The 19,772-nt window shown below is 32.9% G+C and overlaps 3 protein-coding genes and 1 non-coding gene across 7 annotated transcripts; 2 read left to right on the top strand and 2 right to left on the bottom strand.

The window, feature by feature from the left end:
* The first annotated feature begins 904 nt into the window (after positions 1-904).
* Positions 905-3,065, top strand: LOC112521407 (histone deacetylase HDT1-like). The gene is made up of 8 exons (XM_025130251.1): positions 905-1,023; positions 1,179-1,249; positions 1,600-1,814; positions 2,042-2,061; positions 2,156-2,197; positions 2,289-2,401; positions 2,564-2,657; positions 2,770-3,065. The coding sequence occupies exons 1-8, from the start codon at positions 1,011-1,013 to the stop codon at positions 2,862-2,864; spliced, it is 663 nt and encodes a 220-aa protein (XP_024986019.1). The 5' UTR covers positions 905-1,010; the 3' UTR covers positions 2,865-3,065.
* A 738-nt stretch (positions 3,066-3,803) lies between these two features.
* On the bottom strand, positions 3,804-6,866 carry LOC112521680 (splicing factor U2af small subunit B-like). 3 transcript variants are annotated; one of them, XM_025130673.1, is made up of 6 exons: positions 6,583-6,866; positions 5,734-5,820; positions 5,579-5,660; positions 5,340-5,466; positions 4,782-5,231; positions 3,804-4,680 (listed from the first exon to the last, which is right to left on the bottom strand). In XM_025130673.1, the coding sequence occupies exons 1-5, from the start codon at positions 6,817-6,819 to the stop codon at positions 4,805-4,807; spliced, it is 960 nt and encodes a 319-aa protein (XP_024986441.1). In that variant the 5' UTR covers positions 6,820-6,866; the 3' UTR covers positions 3,804-4,680; positions 4,782-4,804. The 3 variants fall into 3 exon arrangements, 2 of the variants coding, with proteins under 2 accessions (XP_024986441.1, XP_024986440.1); XR_003070105.1 differs by having other exon boundaries at positions 3,805-3,988; positions 4,120-5,231; positions 6,583-6,865; XM_025130672.1 differs by having other exon boundaries at positions 3,805-3,988; positions 6,583-6,865.
* Positions 6,867-7,013: 147 nt separating this feature from the next.
* TRNAL-UAA lies at positions 7,014-7,096 on the top strand. Its single transcript has one exon. It is a non-coding gene; the product is annotated as a tRNA-Leu (tRNA).
* A 1,860-nt stretch (positions 7,097-8,956) lies between these two features.
* Positions 8,957-19,295, bottom strand: LOC112521366 (glucomannan 4-beta-mannosyltransferase 2-like). 2 transcript variants are annotated; one of them, XM_025130188.1, is made up of 9 exons: positions 19,256-19,295; positions 16,269-16,294; positions 12,201-12,450; positions 10,831-10,941; positions 10,400-10,536; positions 10,139-10,252; positions 9,843-10,042; positions 9,221-9,430; positions 8,957-9,119 (listed from the first exon to the last, which is right to left on the bottom strand). In XM_025130188.1, the coding sequence occupies exons 1-9, from the start codon at positions 19,293-19,295 to the stop codon at positions 8,957-8,959; spliced, it is 1,251 nt and encodes a 416-aa protein (XP_024985956.1). The 2 variants fall into 2 exon arrangements, with proteins under 2 accessions (XP_024985956.1, XP_024985955.1); XM_025130187.1 differs by lacking the exons at positions 16,269-16,294; positions 19,256-19,295 and adding exons at positions 12,655-12,753; positions 12,830-13,162 and having other exon boundaries at positions 12,201-12,453.
* Between the last annotated feature and the right edge of the window lie 477 nt (positions 19,296-19,772).

Raw genomic sequence — 19,772 nt, 5'->3', positions numbered from 1 at the left:
ACTTTCAAAATCGTCATTTTGGGGAACCAACTTGCAAAATCGTCATTTTGGGGAACCAACTTGCAAAATAATTATAGAAAAATAACCAAAATTCGTTTTTTTTTTCCAAAAATTAATGCAATAAAATCTATTATTCATTTCAAATATTTTTTTTAATTCAGATATTAAATTGAACATTTAAAAAAAAAAATCCAAATTACCACAATAAAAATTGTTTTTTACTAATGCAAAAAAATCAATTTAATAGAAAAAATTTAATTGATGCAATTGGTTAGATATAAAAATCTTGAATGTAATATTTAATATTTATTTTTTATTGCATCAATTAATTTTTTTCTATTAAATTGATTTTTTTTGCATTAGTAAAAAATAATTTTTATTGTGGTAATTTGAATTTTTTTAAAAAATGTTTAATTTGATATCTGAATTAAAAAAACGAGATTTAAAATGAAAAATAGATTTTATTATATTAATTTTTGGAAAAAAAAGAATTTTAATTATTTTTCTATAATTATTTTGCAAGTTGGTTCCCCAAAATAGGAATCAGGTACAAGTTGGTTCCCCAAAATGACGATTTTGAACGTCGGTTCCCCAAAATAGAAATCAAGTACAAGTTGGTTCCCCAAAATGACGATTTTGAAAGTTGGTTTTCCAAAATAAGAATTAGGTGAAAATTGGTTCCATTTTGGTGCAATTTTCTCTTTATTTATCATATTAAAAGTAATGATATTATTGATGATACAAATTACAAATGTGATAAGCCCAAATTCTAAAAGCGGAAGCCCGAGCTACGAACAAATTGGGCCCAATAACAACAGACCATAACTCAAGGCCCAAGCCCAATTCAAAATCACAAATATCCCAAAACCTCTCATAAACCCTAAACCTTCGGCGGCAACTTCACCTATATAAACATCTTTCAAAACCATCCTCTTCCTCATTCCGCCTTTTCTCCCCAACTCTTTCAAGCCCACATACCTTCAGTCTCTCTCAATCAACTACCTGCAGCAATGGAATTTTGGGGTAAGATTCGTTTTCCTTTGATTCTTCTTCTTATGTGTTTTTAATACCACAAATCTTTGATTCTTTGTTGTTCGTTGAACAAACTGTAAACTGTATTTTAGTTTCTGGTTTTGTTGTGTGCAATCATTCAACTTGAAGTTTGTTTTTATTGCTAGGCGTTGAGGTTAAACCTAATGAAATCCTTAAGGTCACAGTTGAGGATTTCAAGCTCCTACACATTTCTCAGGTAGGAACATTTGATCTTTCTAAACTGTCGTTCATTTTATCATTCAATCTATGTATTTACTGATCGAATCCGTTTTTTGATCGGCGGAATCAGCTTTTAATTAGTTGGAGATTAACCAATATGAAATGATGCATCGAAGCTGTTCATATTACTTTTTATTTGAATATTTGATTATTTGACATTCCATCCCTTGTATAGACTAGTCGATGTTAACCTAATTTTGATTTTGTAATTACTCCGAGTTCTATCACATTTTAGGAGAAGAAATCATAACAGTTATTAGTTTAGGATATAGCTTTTTTTTCATAATGATGGAAGATCAGTACTTCATACACTATAATTTCATGAAGGTTGCATTGGGAGAGGTGAAGAACGGGAAAAAGGTGGAGAATATCCCTGTTCGTGTTAACTTCAATGACAAAAAGTTTGTGGTGGGGACTCTGTCTTCTGAACGTGCACCACAAATTATATTTGATTTGGTATTTCAGCAAGATCTGGAGCTCTCACATGGCTGGAAGGATGGCAGTGTCTACTTTTGTGGATATGTTGCTGATAATCCCATTGAATATCCTTTGTTGTTACATGCCATTTTTGCTTTAAGTAATTTACCGCTTTGTTTGCAACTTAATTTTCAAATTGATGTTTTAAAGTCTTCAATTTTAAAATTTGAACTGAAGTCCCTTCATCTAATTGTGTTTCTTGTTTACTACTCTTTGAGTTAGTAACATACCTAATTGTACATGGATGATTATGTTGTTTCCTTGACTACCTGCTTTGTTTTTTGGCCTCCACGGATGATGACTATGAATTCGGTGAGTCCCAGATGAAATAGAGTTTTGTTATTTGAGTCTTTAAGATTGATCACTTTACTTATACTAAAGGTCCGTTAAATTTCATATTGTTCAGATTCATCAGATGAAGAAGACGAATTGAACTTCAATGCTAACGGTATGGTGCTCAGCTCTGGTTTGAGATTTGTTACATGACAGTTGTTTTTAGTGTTTGAATGTTAATATGTCCTGTATTCATGTATTTTCAGGTACTCTGCAGACGAAACCAAAGGCATCTATTAAGGAAGTGAACGAAGAAGATGATTCCGATGACTCTGAAGAGGTTGACTCTGATGAAGAAGATGAGTCTGAAGAGGAAAAGGTACCTAATTCAATTTTCACTTTCTTGTTAACTTATTGCTCTACTAGTGTGATATGGGTGTTCCAATTTCTTGACACAATAAGTTGTGATGTAACAATTTCTTTATCCAATAAGGTGTGGTGTTTTGATTTCTTGATCCAATAAGGTGTTATATTTATATAGGTAGTGAAACCACCCACAAAAAGACCTGCTGAATCTGCACAGAAAACACCTGTTCCTGCTAAGAAAGCAAAGAACAACACCCCTCAGAAAACTGGTAAACTTTTTTATCGATCTTTTTAATACCCACTTGTTTATGTTGATAGCATATATAGATCATTGATGTTAAACAAAGTGCTGAACGTCTGAAACGTCTTTATGTATTGCAGATGGGAAGAAAGGTGGTCACACAGCTACCCCGCATCCTTCTTCAAAACCCAACTTCAAGAAAGGTAAGAAGAACAGTGGCGGCAAACGAGCGTAGATACTAAATTTGAGTGTGGGGTTTTGGGGTTTTCTTAAACAGAGATACCAAGCTTAGTAGTATCAATTTTGTACTAAAACCATGGGTTCTTTGCAATTAATTATAATTTTTTTTCTTGTCTTATTGAATTGGTGTTACTGTATGGGGAAGTTTTGTTGAATGTAATCGGCTGTTTCAAGTATTGAGATTTGGTTTCATCAATGATTTGAAATCTTGCAGATGATTTCTTGTTTCCCTATCTGAAAACTCAACCGTTTTTTCTTTCTGGAACCCTTGTGATCAAGGTCGATGGATTGGTTAATTTTGTAAAGTGTATGTAACCCTTCTGTAAGGGTGGTCGTCGTTCAGAGTGTACCAAAATTTTTGGAGACCCACACTAATACACCCTCTCACACAACCTTCTATGTTTGTAGACCTCACCCACTTTACTTTCTTCACGTCTTTCTAAACATGTCCATCATGTGATGAATGGTAACAAAAAGAAACCACCTCACCACACATTCTAGTAGCCAAAATACATTTCAGAGATAGTTATGGCTGAATGGTAAGATAATTTAGGACATGTATTTTTTAACAGACTCACAGCTTATTCAATCAGTTATACATTATTGTTTGATATAAGCTTAACAATATAAAAAATGGCTTATTCAATAAACATCTGGAAGAGATTTTCATGTAAAACGACAAGTTTTTTCCAAAGCTATCACTCTCAATTAAAAAACATGCTCATTCCATCTATGAAAAACCTTTCAAAACAAAAACCTCTACAATCTTGTATAAACCGATTAATCCATACAAATAAGTTTATCCATACAAGACTTAATAGAAAACCAACCACACAGCCCAAAAAAACAGTATGAAGACAGCCCTTTAGACCCCTCAAAGAACTTAAATAACAAATCATGATGCATTAATTCATAATGCATCCACAGGAAACTACGATTCAACTGGAAATCAAGATAGCAAGAAACTGGTTTCAGATCATGTTTGAATGAGTAGCAGCTATGTCTAATCTAGACTTAAAACTAATTCTCATCCCTAACTACATTACATCAGACACTGCATTCAGATCATTTCTCGTCTTCCCCTGCAAATCCCTGTCACACGATCATCAAAACAATCACCTGTAAACACAATTCATCATTATTTTTATTATTCTTGTTAGAAGCAGCCCAACCTGGACCTGCAAACTCGATTGATTCGCCTAAAAAACATCCATCAAACAGAAATATTGTGTAAAATTCAAACAGATCACCTAGCCTTGATGCGTGCTTATCACAGAGAACCTGACTGCAAAAACAAAATTTAATGCACAACACATCAAGCATGTATGAATAAAGTTCCTGCGTCCACCGATAAACAATTTGGGTACTAAAACTGAATAGTTTTTTTCTGGAATCTGCTATAGCTTTTTCTACCCCTCGTATAAGATTACAGAAACAAGATATGGCCAAATAGAAAAATATTACCCGGTTTTCTGAATTGTCACCAAATATCCAATGTAAGAGATAGAAAAATCGAACTTTTGAATGGCAAAGGGCATCAATTAAATTGAAGAACAAAACGGTGGTGTTAAATCATGTGGGTGGTGGTTAATGGTTATGTTAGGATCCTAAAGTGCAATGCATGCAACTCATCAGGAGACTCATGCATGTAAGTGGCGGTTAATGGTTATGTTAGGATACTTAAAAGTGCAATGCATGCAACTCATCAGGACAGACTCATGCATGTAAATGAATCAAGAAAAAGAAAAAGGAAAAGACAAGGTCAATATTTTTAACAATCCAAATCAAAGAACTGTAAACCTGCACACCACCTGCACAGTGGAAATGGCAGTAAGACCAAAGATGGTTCAAAGGACAAAAGAACGACACTCTATCTGAAATCAAGAATGATGGTTAGAAAAGGGAGACTAACCAGACAACATAAATAAAAGCAACTCAGTGCTCATATTGCTCTGACTGCTGATTGTAGTATCCATCACCCTTCCCTGTATAATTATCACTCTCATAGTTATTCTCGACACCATCATCATTCGTCTCGCTGAGTTTTGCTTGCTCCCTTTGCCTGTTCCATTGCTCAATTTTGGCCCGTCTTTCTTCACTACCTTCCCTAACTGGACTATGGTGTCTTCTGCCTTCTGAACTCCTGCTACGTTCTCTTCGATGAAGAGGGCTTGTGCTCCTGTGCCTCCTAGACCGACTCTCGTGGTGGTAATCCCTGTCCCTGTCATCATACCTTCGACTATGACTACGGCTTCCATGCCCCCGCTCATCATAGCTACGATGTCTATATGGACTTCTGCTCCTACTGGGACTTCGACTATGCCTTCTCCTGTACCTACCAAACAGCTGTCGTCTCAACTCCCTGACAAAGATAGCCAATCAGAAACACGCAACATATATTGTTATAAACTCTGACACTTTTTGACAGTAGAAGAGGGAAAAAGAAAAGACAAGTAAGAATAGAAATTACCTGCCAATCCTTTTCAGGTGCATGAAGTTGCAGTAACCACCCCGATTGCACGTGTTCTCCTCATACTGCCTGCAAGTAGCTTCCCGGAAATCAGTCACTGGTGAGAAGTCAACAATGATGGGTCGACCTGCAGAATGTTCTCAGATATGTTCATATGCCATAACAGAAGTGGAAAATAACAAATATTTTAGATATCCATGCAACAATGATTTAAATCCAAGAAATAATCAGAAGACTACCGGCATAATATCTTCCACTAAGGTTCTTCAGTGCTTTTGCTGCATACTCTTCCTCCCTGAACTGAACATACACATTTCCCACCTGATAAAACCAGCAAGGGAACCATTAGAGGATGTTTTAACAGATGCAAGGTAGGCAGACTTCAGAGATTTACCATGTGATCAGCAAGATTGTCACAGACATTCAGGCTTTCAATCTCCCCATACTTGTTGAGCTCCTCAAAAAGATCTTCATAGAAATCCTAAAATTTGATCAGAGAAACTCGGACATTAAGGCATCAGTTCAAATTGTAAAAATTGACATGAAAAAGACCGATGAAAGAAGCTAAATGCAAAGATCCCACAATGGTGATATTAACAGTAAGCAAAGGATTTCAAGAAACTGCAAGTTTACGCAACCAGAAGTCCACCATGTTTAAAAGCCATCACAGCAAAAGAAATTCGCATGGCTTTTCTAGCAAACCTGAAAACTTAGTAGTGATATTTCAAAACAAGAGCAGGACTACTTTAATTGTTCAAGATGCCAAAAAACTAAGTTGCACCAAGAAGCTTTCTTCAACCAATAAGTACCGCCTAAAGGAGCCAATCTATATCTAACCAACCAAAACTGCAAAAAACCAATCTAAAACATGATAATACAAGAAATAAGTTTGATTAATAACTGAGCGATGTTAAATCTAAACCAAACGACCTAACTTAACCTCGGAACGATCAACATTCTGCTTGTGAACAGATGCACTACAATGAATGCAAACCAGGTCACAATTCGATTCTATCCAGTTTATTACTTTCCAAAATCATAATTATCATCGATCCTAAACTCATGCATCAAAAATTGGTAATCATATTAAGCTTCACGGCTTCTTTTATAAACAGATTGTTACACCTAACATGCAATTGGCAATATAGTAACGAGATATGCGAATCTAATAACCAGTTGACAAATGAAACATATAATCAATCGAATGAAACAAAAAAACAGGTGGAACAAGAAGTTAGTGTACCTCAAAGTGATCCTGGATTTTCCGAGGATCGATGGGATTTCCTTGAGCATCAACACCAGGAGTGATCATATCAGGGCGCTGGTACATGTTAGACAACAGCAAAGTGGGGCTAATGCTTGGTTTGGTGTGAAGCCTAGAACAGCGATCGCCATGCCTACATGCTCCAATCTTGAAGTAGAATGGACAATTGACTCTGTCCTTTTCCGTTCCAAAGATCGATGCCAAATGCTCCGCCATTGATGAGCAATTCCAGTAGTTGATCTTCTCGTCGCTCTAGGGTTTCAATTTTGTGTGTAGAAAAAGAGAGAAAAATGCGAACGGAGGAAGAGATTATATATGTGTGTCAGAAGATTAGATTTGGATTTCTGGATGCTTCTATTTGTACGGATTTTGTATTTATTTAAATGTTTAAAAAAGAGTTCAAACACCAAGGTGGTTTGCCCGAGTGGTTAAGGGGGAAGACTTAAGATCTTCTGCACATAAGTGCGCGTGGGTTCGAACCCCACAGCCACCATTTTATTTTCATTTATTTTAATACTATAAATTAAATTCCATTTTTTATAAAAACAAAATATAAATAATTATAAAAATAATTAATTTTCATTTTACGTTTTCATTACAAAACAAATATTTTAAAACATTATTAAATACAAATTTTATAAAAACCAATCATCCCACGGTATTTCAAATCAAAAAAATCATTCAAACCAAACTCCTTATTCAATATATATCGACCAAACATAACACAAATAATAAGAAAATTCAATTGAATACATTTATAGCTTTATGTTCTTATTTACGATCGTTGAAACCATTAACATTTAATTTCTTGTAAGAAGTCGTTTACCTAAATGCTTATCCGGTAAACGCTTATTGTTAAAAGTCAACACTATAATTTATTTTATCAGGTAAGATTGTAGTACATCAAAACATATCTTATGCAACAATTTACCTGGTAAGCGCTTACCCGGGTAAGAGTTATCACTCTCACTTACCGGGTAATACTCTCCATTCTAATTTATTTTATCAGGTAAGATTGTAGTACATCAAAACATATCTTATGCAACAATTTACCTGGTAAGCGCTTACCCGGGTTAGAGTTATCACTCTCACTTACCGGGTAATACTCTCCATTCTTATCATCGTTCTTACTGGGTAAGATTCTTACCCCTTGTCATGTTCATCCAGTAAGAAAAATTGTCCAATAAGCGTTTACCGGATAAGCATTTAGTAAACGACACCTAAATTATCGAATGCCAACCCGGCCAATTTTTGTAAACAACATTCACACTGAGAGAATTTGCAGACTTTTGTTGCAAAACGTTGTGTTCCTATGAGATTTTACCACTAAGGGGTTGTTCATCAAACACTTACCCGATAGTTTACTGGTAAGGGTCACCACCAAAAATGGACTTAGAATTTTTTTTTCCACCATTTGACTATAAGAAACATATATAAAAATATTTTTCACAAAATTATTATTGATTTGTTGGTTAGTTCACTATTTTTCATATGTGAGGTCCAGTGTAAGTCTTTTATTGTAACTTTTTTTTTTCAGAAACATAATAAATATAAAATTAAAAGCTAAAAACTAAGAAAATGACACCAACAAGATTCAAACTTAGATCTAGGTGGAAGAAAAGTCTTACAAACCAACTATACTAATGAAAACTTGTGTTTTTATTGTAATTTCAAAATACATACGGTGACACATAACAAATTGATATGGTGGTGCTTTTTTACGACCTTAAATTTTTTTACACTGCGATGAAGGAACAAAACGGTGGCCCGTGCCACCACATGCACTACTTGGGTCCGTCCCTGGTCACCATTCTCACTTAACTTATCAAGTAGAATTATCGGCAATCAAAATAGCATAGTACGCAATAATCTGACCTGATAAAACTCACCACCACACTCACTTATCATGTAAGATTCTCGATCCTACGTTTCTAAAAACACAAGCAAAAGGAAGTAAAAAAAATGGAAAAACATAATATTATTTCCCTCTGAAAAAAGAAATTACAAAATTGAAAAAAATAAAGTTCATTTACATGAAGTCGGAATCGGAAATGAAGGAAAACATCACCATGAAGTCTAAAGGGATGCTGTAATTCTTCTTCTGACCTATACATATATAATTGTGTATGTATATACGCTAACCGCCGATGCTTATCTTAATTTGTCACAGACCCTAATTAATTACTCATCAAAGTCTGGACTTCTTCTCTGATCTGCAGATCTCCATCTTCAAATCTCTTCTAAACATGGATCGAAACGCTACCATGTTATCTCTAATTAATCGTATCTACTTTCAATCCATTTAATTTCAATCGGTAGAGAAAATAAAGGTCTTTAATTTCTACGAAATTAATCATCTTGGGACGACGGTGATGCCAACATAACCAAATCCCACGATCAAGAATGTGATCGTTTGAAGGAATATGTATACGAAATACTGGTGATTTCCGTACATAAAATCGTAGCATCCGATGAAGAACAAGAACGCCGCGAACCCCAATTCCGTAACGTGAATCCTGGATCATTTCACACACCGGAATGTATATATATGTCAATGCGTGTATAGGTCGTTGATCGTTAATTTTATACGTTTAATTTGATTTGTAGCTTAATGTACCTGTCTCGATAGTTATAAGTTTTGGTCTTTCGGAGTGATGGTGCGGCTTTGGGAGTTGATTTTTTGTTTTTGAGAGTATCTCCGAGTTTCTCGGTCACAACCCATTCGTTAGATCTCTTGGCGTCAAGTAGACCGATGAATGTTGCCTTGGTTCGGTGCAACGACATCACGTTCTCGAAAAGAATCCAGTAGAACAATAAATGGATCGATCTACATACAATTTATAAGTGTTAGTGTTCTAGATCAGCTAGATTTAAATAATTTCTTTTCAATATATGTTTCCCAAAGGTTTTTAGAAGATTAATCTAATCATGGTCCCACATATCCCCCAAAAGAAGCATAAAAAAACCATATCATATTAATACAGAGAGAAGTTCCATTAGGAACCCAGAAACCGCCCACAGTGCGTCACGTGTCTCTCTTGAAGATGAATATTTATCATGAATAACACATTGATGATGAGTATGGACGTGTTATTTATCATGAATCGCACATTCATGATGAATATGTTATAACATTATTGATGAATAACACGTTCATATATCTGATGATCATGCTACGTGTCTTGTTGTTGATGATTCCCGGGTTCCTAATCAATTTTATATAGGTTCCATATGTATACCTTGGTGTACCGACTGCATTCAATGTGGTGATGATGCAAGGAATGTAGATGGATCCCCAGGTCGGGATATGGACTTCCGGGACCAAGATGCTGGTCGGGAGAACCACGCAAAAGAAGAAAAACGTCACCATGTGCGCGATGATCTTTCGTACGAAGAAAAAGCTATAGATCACGTACACCTTCTTCCATAATGTCACTTGCTGCACCCACATGACACTCGCATTTATATATACATACATACATACATACATACGATATGCAAAATAAATACGAACTAATTAACGAGCGTAGCTAACCTTAGTTTTAATGATCTCGGGCACCATTTTCCTGAACAAATTGGCTGGACCACAAGACCACCTATGTTGTTGGAAGCGGAACGCTTTGAATGTGCTAGGAAGTTCGCTTTTCACCTGTTTTATTAGGTCGACAATTTATTGAAAAACACCCGAACACGAGATACAAATCAAAGTTTGATGCAATTAAGAGAACATACTGTAAGAAAATCAATGATTTTGAAATTAGTTTTTCAAAATAAAAATCGAAACAAATGAAGTTACCTGAAGGTCACCGAGATAGAGGAATTTCCATCCCTTGAGACTGGCTCGGACCGCCAGATCCATGTCTTCGACGGTTGTCCGATCCTTCCATCCACCGGCCTCGTTGATGGCAGCGATCCTCCACACACCGCCCGTTCCTGTGGTAAATCATGATATTGCCCCTAGGTTAGTTTTGGGTATTAATAATAATGGTTCCTCGGTTGCATTCCGATGAGAATGAAAATTACGATGAGAAGGGAAAGAAGAGATTTTCACCTTTGGATTAATGTTAATTAGAGAAAAACACTAGATCAAGTGTAATGAGATACATTATATCAATTTCTTTTTAAAGCGCAATTCATCAACTGATTTAAGATTAAAAATGCATCAAAGGTTCAAATCTCTTCTTACCTTTCTCACTTTTAACGCTTATTCATAAATGAATTAGTTACCGTTGAAGCCAAAAAATGCATGAGTGGCTGATCCCACTTCTTGCTCCACTGTAAAATGGTAATCCAGTGACATTTCTTGCATTCTTGTCAATAAACATTCATCGGCATTCACTGCAAACATAAAAATCCAGTAATTTAAAAAATATAGAAAACTTTGAGACAAAAAAGTGTAGAGGTCTTTAACCACTAGGGTGATGCCTGATTGGTTTGAGCTTGACTCCAACGATCAAAAGTACCAGGAAGTCCAGATTCAAATCCAAAGAAGAATAAAAATACTCTTGTGGTCACGGAGGTTCAAATGCGGTGACTCTAAACTATCTGCAAAGCAGGTGGTCGTCCTAGGATTAGTTAGCTCGCATAACGAGTTGAATATCCAGGTTAATAAAAAAAATGTAGACGTCTTGTGTTTGTTCTCAATTGGTCATCAGTTCGGAGCTATTGGAGGTTTTCTTGACCGTTAATTTTAGAGTTGTTATTAAATCAATTAGATACATGGAAGCTAATTTGAAAAAGTCATAGATAGTAAATGACAAACCTACCCCGATAAGCCAAGCAAGAAGCAACCTAATAATTATACCGAGTAACGTGGGTGGTCAGTTACTTGCTTCCGGAACATGTGCTGGGCATTTACGTCATTACTCTTTGCGCCATGGCATACTACATTCACAAAGTACAAATCCTTTTTTCTTTCTGGATCTTTTTTCCTAATCTATACGTAGGGGTGTCAAAATCTCAATGCCCCCAAATTGAATTTGAATCCGAACCGAAAATAAGGTGTTTATGTAAAACCCGAATGTTATGAAATTTAAAATTTCAAAACCCGAATTTTAGAGGGATATTTGGGTTCGAGTTGAGTTTGATTTTTGATCACCCGATCCGTCCGAAAACCAAAATATATATTTTAAATATTATATAAATATATTTATTTATCTAATTATCATTTTAAGTTGGTCGTACTGTTTTCTAATTTCAAAACCTATGTCGATTTCATCAATACTATCAATCAATTGAAATAATCCTCAAACCCGATCAAACCGAAGCAATCTGAAATCTGAAAACCAATATTCAGAGCTTGGTTTCTATATCCGAAATCCGATCGGATTTTCAATTTGTCCACGTGAACCCGCTCGATGCACACCGTACCGTTGGATTTAGATGATCTAATAGATGTGACTAAAAAAATTAAGTGAAACAAATTACACCAAACAAACAATTACTTTATTATCTTTAAATCGACATCCATTTTAATATATTTTTACATCGGTTTTTCGTCGTTCTCCAATTTTTTTGGTCGTTCCAAATATGATTGGTAATTTATATAAAAAATAAGTAAAAAAAGGACAGAAATAGAGGGTGGAGCCACAACTTACCAAACCGCCACCGGCTTTGAACAAGGGCGAGTTGCGGGTTGAACTCAAGAAAAGGAATGGCTCGCTGGAGGAAATCCGGTTCGGGCCGGAAATCGGCGTCAAAGATGGCGACGTATTTACAGTCTTTAACATAATCATGAGTCAATCCTTCTTTAAGTGCACCAGCTTTGTAACCTCCCCGACTTCCCCTAATTTGGTACCATATATTAACTCCTTTGCTTGCCCAACGTTTGCATTCTTTCTCAATCATATCCTACAAAACCACATCAAGCACACAACAAATTACCCAAAAAATTGTTGAAATTTTGAAAAATGATGCAAACCCAGATGGTGAATTTGATGAAAAATGATCAAAATTTATAGGACGAACACTCCGGTAACCATTCATTCATCTATGCAGTATGCACATGTCTATACAAGTAATTTCTTACCGGATATATCGATATAGATGTACCTTAATGGTGCGGTCAGTGGAATCATCGAGAACTTGAATCACGAGTCGATCGGCTGGCCATGAAAGACTACATGCTGCACCAATCGAGATCTTGTATACCTATTCATAAAGCTTTAATCTTGAAATCATGATACAAAACTCAAAATTGGACTGAAATTCAGCAAGAAATACTGACCTCTCTTTCATTGAACATTGGGATTTGAATAAGAACCATGGGATAAGCTTGACTCCCATTTTCCACATCTTCACGAATCGGTTCCCATTTGTATCGTTGTTCAGGCTTCTTCCAGAAGAGTTTTACAAGGATTATAACAACACCCATATAAAGTCTTTCAACGAAAAGCATAACAGTCATTGCTAAGCAGATATAAACTGCTAATTGCAGCAATGGCACTATCAATGGCGCCTTTATTAAGTCCCAAATCATCCCAAATTCCGTCGCCAAATCCACGGGCATCCCCGGTAAGTACCCCGGCATCAGACTCTCCCCAGGCACAACGTCCGCCATTTTCTCTTCCTTTTAAAACCTTGAACTGAAACAGAGGAACTGCAACAATGGAAATCAGATCTATGAAGATTGATCAAATGTGGGTGAGAATTGAATGGAATGAAGCATTTGTGAAGCTTTGATCTTTGTGGGGTTTGTTAATTAACCATTATTAGTAGCGATTTTTGCCACGGTTATACACTCGATTACTCACCACTGTGTTTCCCTTTTCTATATTTAATTTTTGAAATTAAGATAAAAATGGGGGCAGAGAGAAAGTCGTAGAGCAACTGAGCAAGTGAACCAGAGAGAGATGAAGGCAATTCATAGTCAATTTTTAGAGTAAAACTACAAGTTTGGTCCTTGTAGTTTGTCAAAAGTAACACTTTTTGGTTCTATAGTTTCGAAATTAAAATATGATTATTGTGGTTTGAAAAAAATGTCCAAATCTGATCTCTTACTTAAAAGGGCGTTAAAAATTCTGTTAAATATGAAGCATTTTTGTTTTTTATCGGTTTTTTTATTCTGTTATCCAATCAAAATCCATTTCATGATTTTCGTTCTTTGGTTTTTGATTGGGTAAAGTACAAAAAAATCGATAAAAAATCGAAAATGTCTTTCATTGGATGGAATTTTTTAACAGTGGATAGAAACCGGAACTAAATGTGCATTTTACAAACCACAGTAGTCACTTGACAATTTCTAAACTACAAGAACCAAAAATACTACTTTTGACAAATTATAGAGACCAAATTTTTCATGTTTACAGAAATAGTCCCTAGAATATACGATAATTAACAAATTTAGTCACTTTTTGGTCTAGTCTAACGGATTCGTTAAATCACACCCATATATATACATACACACACACACATATAGAAATGATTATGTAACAATTAAGATTTGTTTGGTCAAACAGGAAGGAATATGGAAGTGACTTTCTAGATTAAGCATTTTGTCAAAATAAAATCTAGCGTAACCATCGTATATAATACGTCCATTGTTTTTTCTTATGTATTCTAATGTTTTCGTTATATATTATTCTACAAAATACGATTTCCATAATTCATTGAGGCATAATTGGTTCATTTTATTCGATGACGAAACATTAAACGCAGAAAGGAAAAAGAAGATACCTATTTGAGCATGCGGCAAGTTGCGTTGAGCCCTCTGGCTTGGAATGAGGCCTGGTCCAAGAGTAATATAAATTATCTTGGGCCTGGCGACGTTTCAAGTCAGAAGCTCTAAACTTTTACTTTTTTCAACAAACTCGACCCTTCAATTCCAATATGTATTTTGCTTAATATTGGAGATGAAGGATTGGAACGAAGGGAAGAAGAAGGGGTGTAAGATAGGCCCTTGAAAGGCCTCACATATATTTATACCGCATTCTAATTTGAGATCAACCATCAAATTCTAATGACGTGTTTGTGGAGGGGGTTAAATTGTGATGAAGCCGGAAATATCTACACTTTCTATTTATGGAAAAAAACTTTTTCAAACACCCTAATTTTTTTGCTTAAAATACACCATGATCTGGTGTGATTTAGTCTTGAATTTTGAACGATTAGTTGGTGTTAATATACATGTAGCTATAGCTTGTGGTAATATCAGTTATATCTTACATTGCAACTGATAGAAATTCTATTTTTTATATGGCAGTTTTTTTTTACAATATAATAAAGTTTAGGAATGAAAACCATGATCCTTTACAATACCACAAGGACGATTTTTCATGATATAATCTTGTAATTATCATAATTATATATATATATATATATATATGATTTGCGATTTTAAAAATAATTAATTTATAACGAAATCATAAGTACGATAATCATAATCACATCTCTCTACCTAATGTATTGATTTATTTTTATTTTTATTTTAACAAGTAAAATAATTAATTTGTAATAAAACTTACAAATTTACACTGTATCATAAATCATTTGACGAAATTCTTAAAAATCATTTTTATGCATGAAATATTGTTTATTGATTCATATTACTTAAAATTTAATATTACAAGTAAATTGTATGTAAGTACAACTTATTAAAGCTATATTTTTGAATTCGTATAACTAACTACAGATAAACATAATCAAATACATGATAAACATCTTATTTTAAAAATAAAAAATAAAATATAATTAGGATAATTATTGGGTTTTAACAGAATACTTAATTATCATTCTTATAAAAATTATATTATTAAACAAAAATGAATTACTTTGTTTTTAAATCTAAATTAAATTAGAATAAAAAATTGAATTAGAGAATTACACAAAAAAAAAACAAAAAAATTAAATAATTAATTTAGTATAGGTATTTTTTTTTCAATTTTATATTTCATTAAAAAATTAAAATATTAATTGTTTTCTAAAAATCACATAAAACCATATCATACCGACAAAGAAAGTGAATAAAATGAAACATTAAAATCGAGATATATCTCGTTGCATTATGCGAGTATCCTTCTAATAATTCATAATTTGAGAAAAATTATCCAACTTATTTTCCATCTTAAACTTTTTATTTTTTAGTTTTTATCATAAATAAGTTTATACAATACAAATAACAGTTTATCAGTGGCATTTTGATACCTATCATCTTCTTAAAATATATGTTTTATAATAAAAATTTATGACATGTTATAAATATGTATATAATGAAGTATTTGTTTTATTTTAATTATAAATTTTATATAAATCATTAAATATTATAATTCTTGTTATGTCAATCTCCATGACCTCCGACCACCTTTCGTTCGACCACCGGTTGCAATGGATAAATCCAGTGACGGATCCATGATTTTTGGTCAACGGGGTCACCTTAAGGTAGACTAAAAGACCCGTAAAATCGTCCGATGCTTTTTAACCTAATTACAACGTTTTCGAAGAAATTTTAAAGTTTTTTGGTTGATTTCGAGAGATTTTTTAGTGTTTTTGTCGATTTCGAATAACTTTTTTGGTTTTTTCATTGATTTCAACATATTTTTTTGGTTAGAGTAACGGTTTCGATTAGGATTGGGGGCCCGTGGAAAAATGTAATGGAGGGAAGTGAAAGATAAATCATGTAAAACCTAAATTTTAACCTATAATTTTTTTTGAATTTTTGATTGGGTCCTTTCCTCCCTCCTTTTTAACATTTCATCTTCCCCCGGATAAATCATAAATGTGGTTAAGGGAATAAAAAACACAGTACAACTAAAATCATAATAATTCAATCGTCTAGATTTTAATAAATTTGATAGGCAAATCAAAAACTTGTTGGACACACGATCGATCTTATTGGATTTATTATAACATGCATCATGATGTTTGAAATTGAAGCCATGAAAATGTCTTGGCTACATTTGACCTCAAATCCCAATCTTGTTTTCTTGGGTGAGACATAACATGATTTCGTTTAAATCATTATAAAGATTTTTTGTATCTTGAACAGAAATAACATGCTTTATCGTAAAATTTAAAAGTGGAAAAACATAAAATAATGATTGAATAATTTTTAAAAAGCCTGATGTTGGTCTTCAGCTTGACATTTTATGGAGTTTTTAAGCTGATTTGCGACGTCTTGAGTAATCGAACTTGCATCGGAGGTCTCTTAATACCTCAGATGACCTCCAACATAAATTTTCCTTATCCCAAATCTAACATGACTCTTGAATCAAAAGTCATGAACATTCAATAATAGATGGACACTGACTGATTTGCTAAAACAAATCTACACTCTTGAAGGATTAACTATAAAAACCCGATGTTACATAATATTTATCTTAATTTCAATATTGTTAAGAAGACTTAGAGGTTGTTTATCAAACGATTACCGGGTAAGGACGTACCAGCAAAATGGTGGTTATTTATCCTATGAGAATACATTCCCTACCATCAAAATGGATTGATAATGGCAAAAGTTAATAACACGGTGAATACTTATCGGGTAAAAGTTAATATCTTCATTTACTGGATAAGATTCTCAATCATTGTTATATCAGGTAAAAGGGTACAAACGATGCAAGAGGAGCTGCAAAATTTAATTTAGAATAATGTAATTGAAAGAAAAATGAGGCAACTAAGGGGACGTTTACCTAAACACTTACCCGGTAAGCATTTATCGGTAAAGTTCAATACTATTGCTTACTTATCAGGTAAGATTTTATTCACTAAAATGCTTCGTATACAACAATTTATCCCGGTAAGAGTTAAATATGGTAAGAGTCATCATCCTCACTTACCGGGTAAGGCTCTTGATTCTTGTCTTCGCTCTTACTGGGTAGGATTTTTAGTTATTGTCATATTCATCCGGTAAAGTAAAATGACTTGATAAGTGCTTACTTGGGTAAGCGTTTGATAAAACGACACTTGATACTATAAAAAAGGAGGACAACAAGTAGGAAGTTTTTGGGTTGTATGCAAATGAGGAGTACACATAAAAATCTGAAATTTTGAGAATATTAGTAAGAGTATCTTCAACAACTTCTTTATAATTTTTCTAATATAGAGAAGTAAAGTCAAAACATCTAAAGCAAATTATAAAAGCATCTCCAACAACTTCTCCAAAACGAAGAAAAATAAGGATTTTGAGCACTTTTTTGTTTCAATAGATTCCGGAAAACTTTATCCAAAATGGATAAAATAGGAGACAGAGTGCAAAAATCTCTAAATTTGAAGAAAATCCCCAAAAATGATTATCATGAGAGCGGAACATTTATTTATTACTAGAAGGGTACTCACGCAATTCAGCGAGATACATCTCGACTTTAATGTTTCGCTTCTTTTTCGATGTTATAATATAGTTTGATGTGGTTTTAAGAAAATGATAATGTTTTTACTTTTGCATCAGATATAGATGTGAAGATATCATATAAATTTGAAAAAATATATAGATATTAGTATCAAACTAACTATTTAAAATTTCTAATTTTTTTGTGTAATTTTTTTTAATTTTAATTTTTCTTATTATAATTTGATTTAGGTTTAATAACAAAGTAATTTGATTTAGATTTAATAATATAATTTTTTATAAAGATAATACTTAAGTATTCTGTTATAACTCAATAATTATCCTAATTTTTTTAGATATTTTATATTTAAAATGCGATGTTTATCCTATATTAGATTATATTTATCTGTAGTTAGTTACACAAATTTAAACATAGAGCTTTAATAAATTGTATTTATGCATAATTTACTTGTAATCTTGAATTTTAAGTATTATGCATCAATAAACAGTACTTTATACATAAAAAATGGTTTTTAAGAATTTTTGTCAAATGCTTTATAATATAGTATAGATATTCCACTAATAAGAAATCTTGAAATTAAAAGTTTAGCTGAGAAAAATAATATTTTATTGAATGTGTAAAATATTTTAATAATATAATGAATATTGTAATCTTTAAAATAAAAAAATTGTCGGAGATTAATGCAATTTTTTTTAAAGATTTTGAATTTTGATTCTCCATTTTGAAAAATCTCTTGGAGATGCTCTAATCAACTCTGACATATTCTCTATTTTAGATATTTTATCATTAATTATGTTATTTAAATATTCTATAATTTTACGATCCCACTACATTTTTTTAATATATACGAAATGATATTAATTCAATCTTATTGGTGGGATGAATAAAAAACTCATTTCTCTCTCTTCTCTTTGGAAGGGAATTTTTTATATTTGGAGTTTTCTACATAATTCTTTATTCAGAGAATAAAAAGTTGATTTTCTCTATTATAAGAACAATTTTTTCAAAATCAGATATGTATAATGACAGGTTTCTTAAACTTAATTACTCGGAGCAAAAATATCAAATTTAAGCTAATTATATAAATAAAAAATGAAAATATAAATATACCATGAAAGAAAATCCAATTCACATTTTCCTTTCCTACATCTGTTATTACATCTATATATCAAGGTAATGTTTATCGAGCATCACTTGTCTTATTGGACGAGAACGAAAATCTTACCTGATGAGTAAGAGAGAAGACTTTTGTCTAGTAATTATTTACCAAGTAAAATATGTTTACCAACAATTCATTTTATGGCTGATAATGTTACTCGATAAGATAAGTAAGAATGATAACTTCTGTCGATCAATTCTTAGCCATAAACATTTGGTAAATGAACCATGAATCGGAGAATTCAATATCATAAAATAGCAGAGACTAAAACAACCCTATAATTATAAAATGAATATACATTTCTTATTCTACCGTTAATTATAAAATAAAAAGAGTTTTCTCTCCATTATCAGAAGTAAAAGTGTAATAATTATATATATTTAAAATCATATTATATTTTTTATCATGGACATTTATTTTACGATATAGAATATAATTTTCTTATTCTAAATGGACCGCCTGAAAAGCCCAAACCAAAATAATAAGGCCCATAACACCCAGCCATAAACCATTTTCTTACAAATTTTCGAACTACATCGTAAATATAATAATTTTATTTTTGGATTCTTCAAAATAATTTGTTTATTCAGTTAAAATTTGATTTATTTAAATAAAATAAATCTTGCTAACAATAAAATGCTTCTTCTGTACTTTTATATATTAACTCAACTGACAATAAAGTTTGAGTATTTAAGGTGCGTTTGGTATATTGGACATGACATAACTGG

This window comes from Cynara cardunculus (assembly GCF_001531365.2).
Source record: "Cynara cardunculus var. scolymus isolate 2C chromosome LG 11, CcrdV1, whole genome shotgun sequence".
NCBI classification, from domain to species: Eukaryota; Viridiplantae; Streptophyta; class Magnoliopsida; order Asterales; family Asteraceae; genus Cynara; species Cynara cardunculus.
Note: the sequence above shows the minus strand (reverse complement) of the source record. Positions and strands in the feature narration are given on the sequence as shown.

Bases quoted from the DNA above. Each gene is read 5' to 3' on its own strand.
- LOC112521366 (XM_025130187.1), bottom strand. From the start codon at position 13,162: ATGGCGGACGTTGTGCCTGGGGAGAGTCTGATGCCGGGGTACTTACCG. The intron at 12,454-12,654 runs GTACATCTATAT...GTGGTTTTGTAG, and splicing joins CCACTGACCGCACCATTAAG to GATATGATTGAGAAAGAATG. The intron at 9,431-9,842 runs GTATACATATGG...AATTGTATGTAG, and splicing joins AATGCAGTCGGTACACCAAG to ATCGATCCATTTATTGTTCT.
- LOC112521680 (XM_025130673.1), bottom strand. From the start codon at position 6,819: ATGGCGGAGCATTTGGCATCGATCTTTGGAACGGAAAAGGACAGAGTC. The intron at 5,821-6,582 runs GTACACTAACTT...ATCAAATTTTAG, and splicing joins AAATCCAGGATCACTTTGAG to GATTTCTATGAAGATCTTTT. The intron at 5,661-5,733 runs GTAAATCTCTGA...TGGTTTTATCAG, and splicing joins ACAATCTTGCTGATCACATG to GTGGGAAATGTGTATGTTCA.
- LOC112521407 (XM_025130251.1), top strand. The intron at 2,198-2,288 runs GTATGGTGCTCA...ATGTATTTTCAG, and splicing joins ATTGAACTTCAATGCTAACG to GTACTCTGCAGACGAAACCA. The intron at 2,402-2,563 runs GTACCTAATTCA...ATATTTATATAG, and splicing joins ATGAGTCTGAAGAGGAAAAG to GTAGTGAAACCACCCACAAA.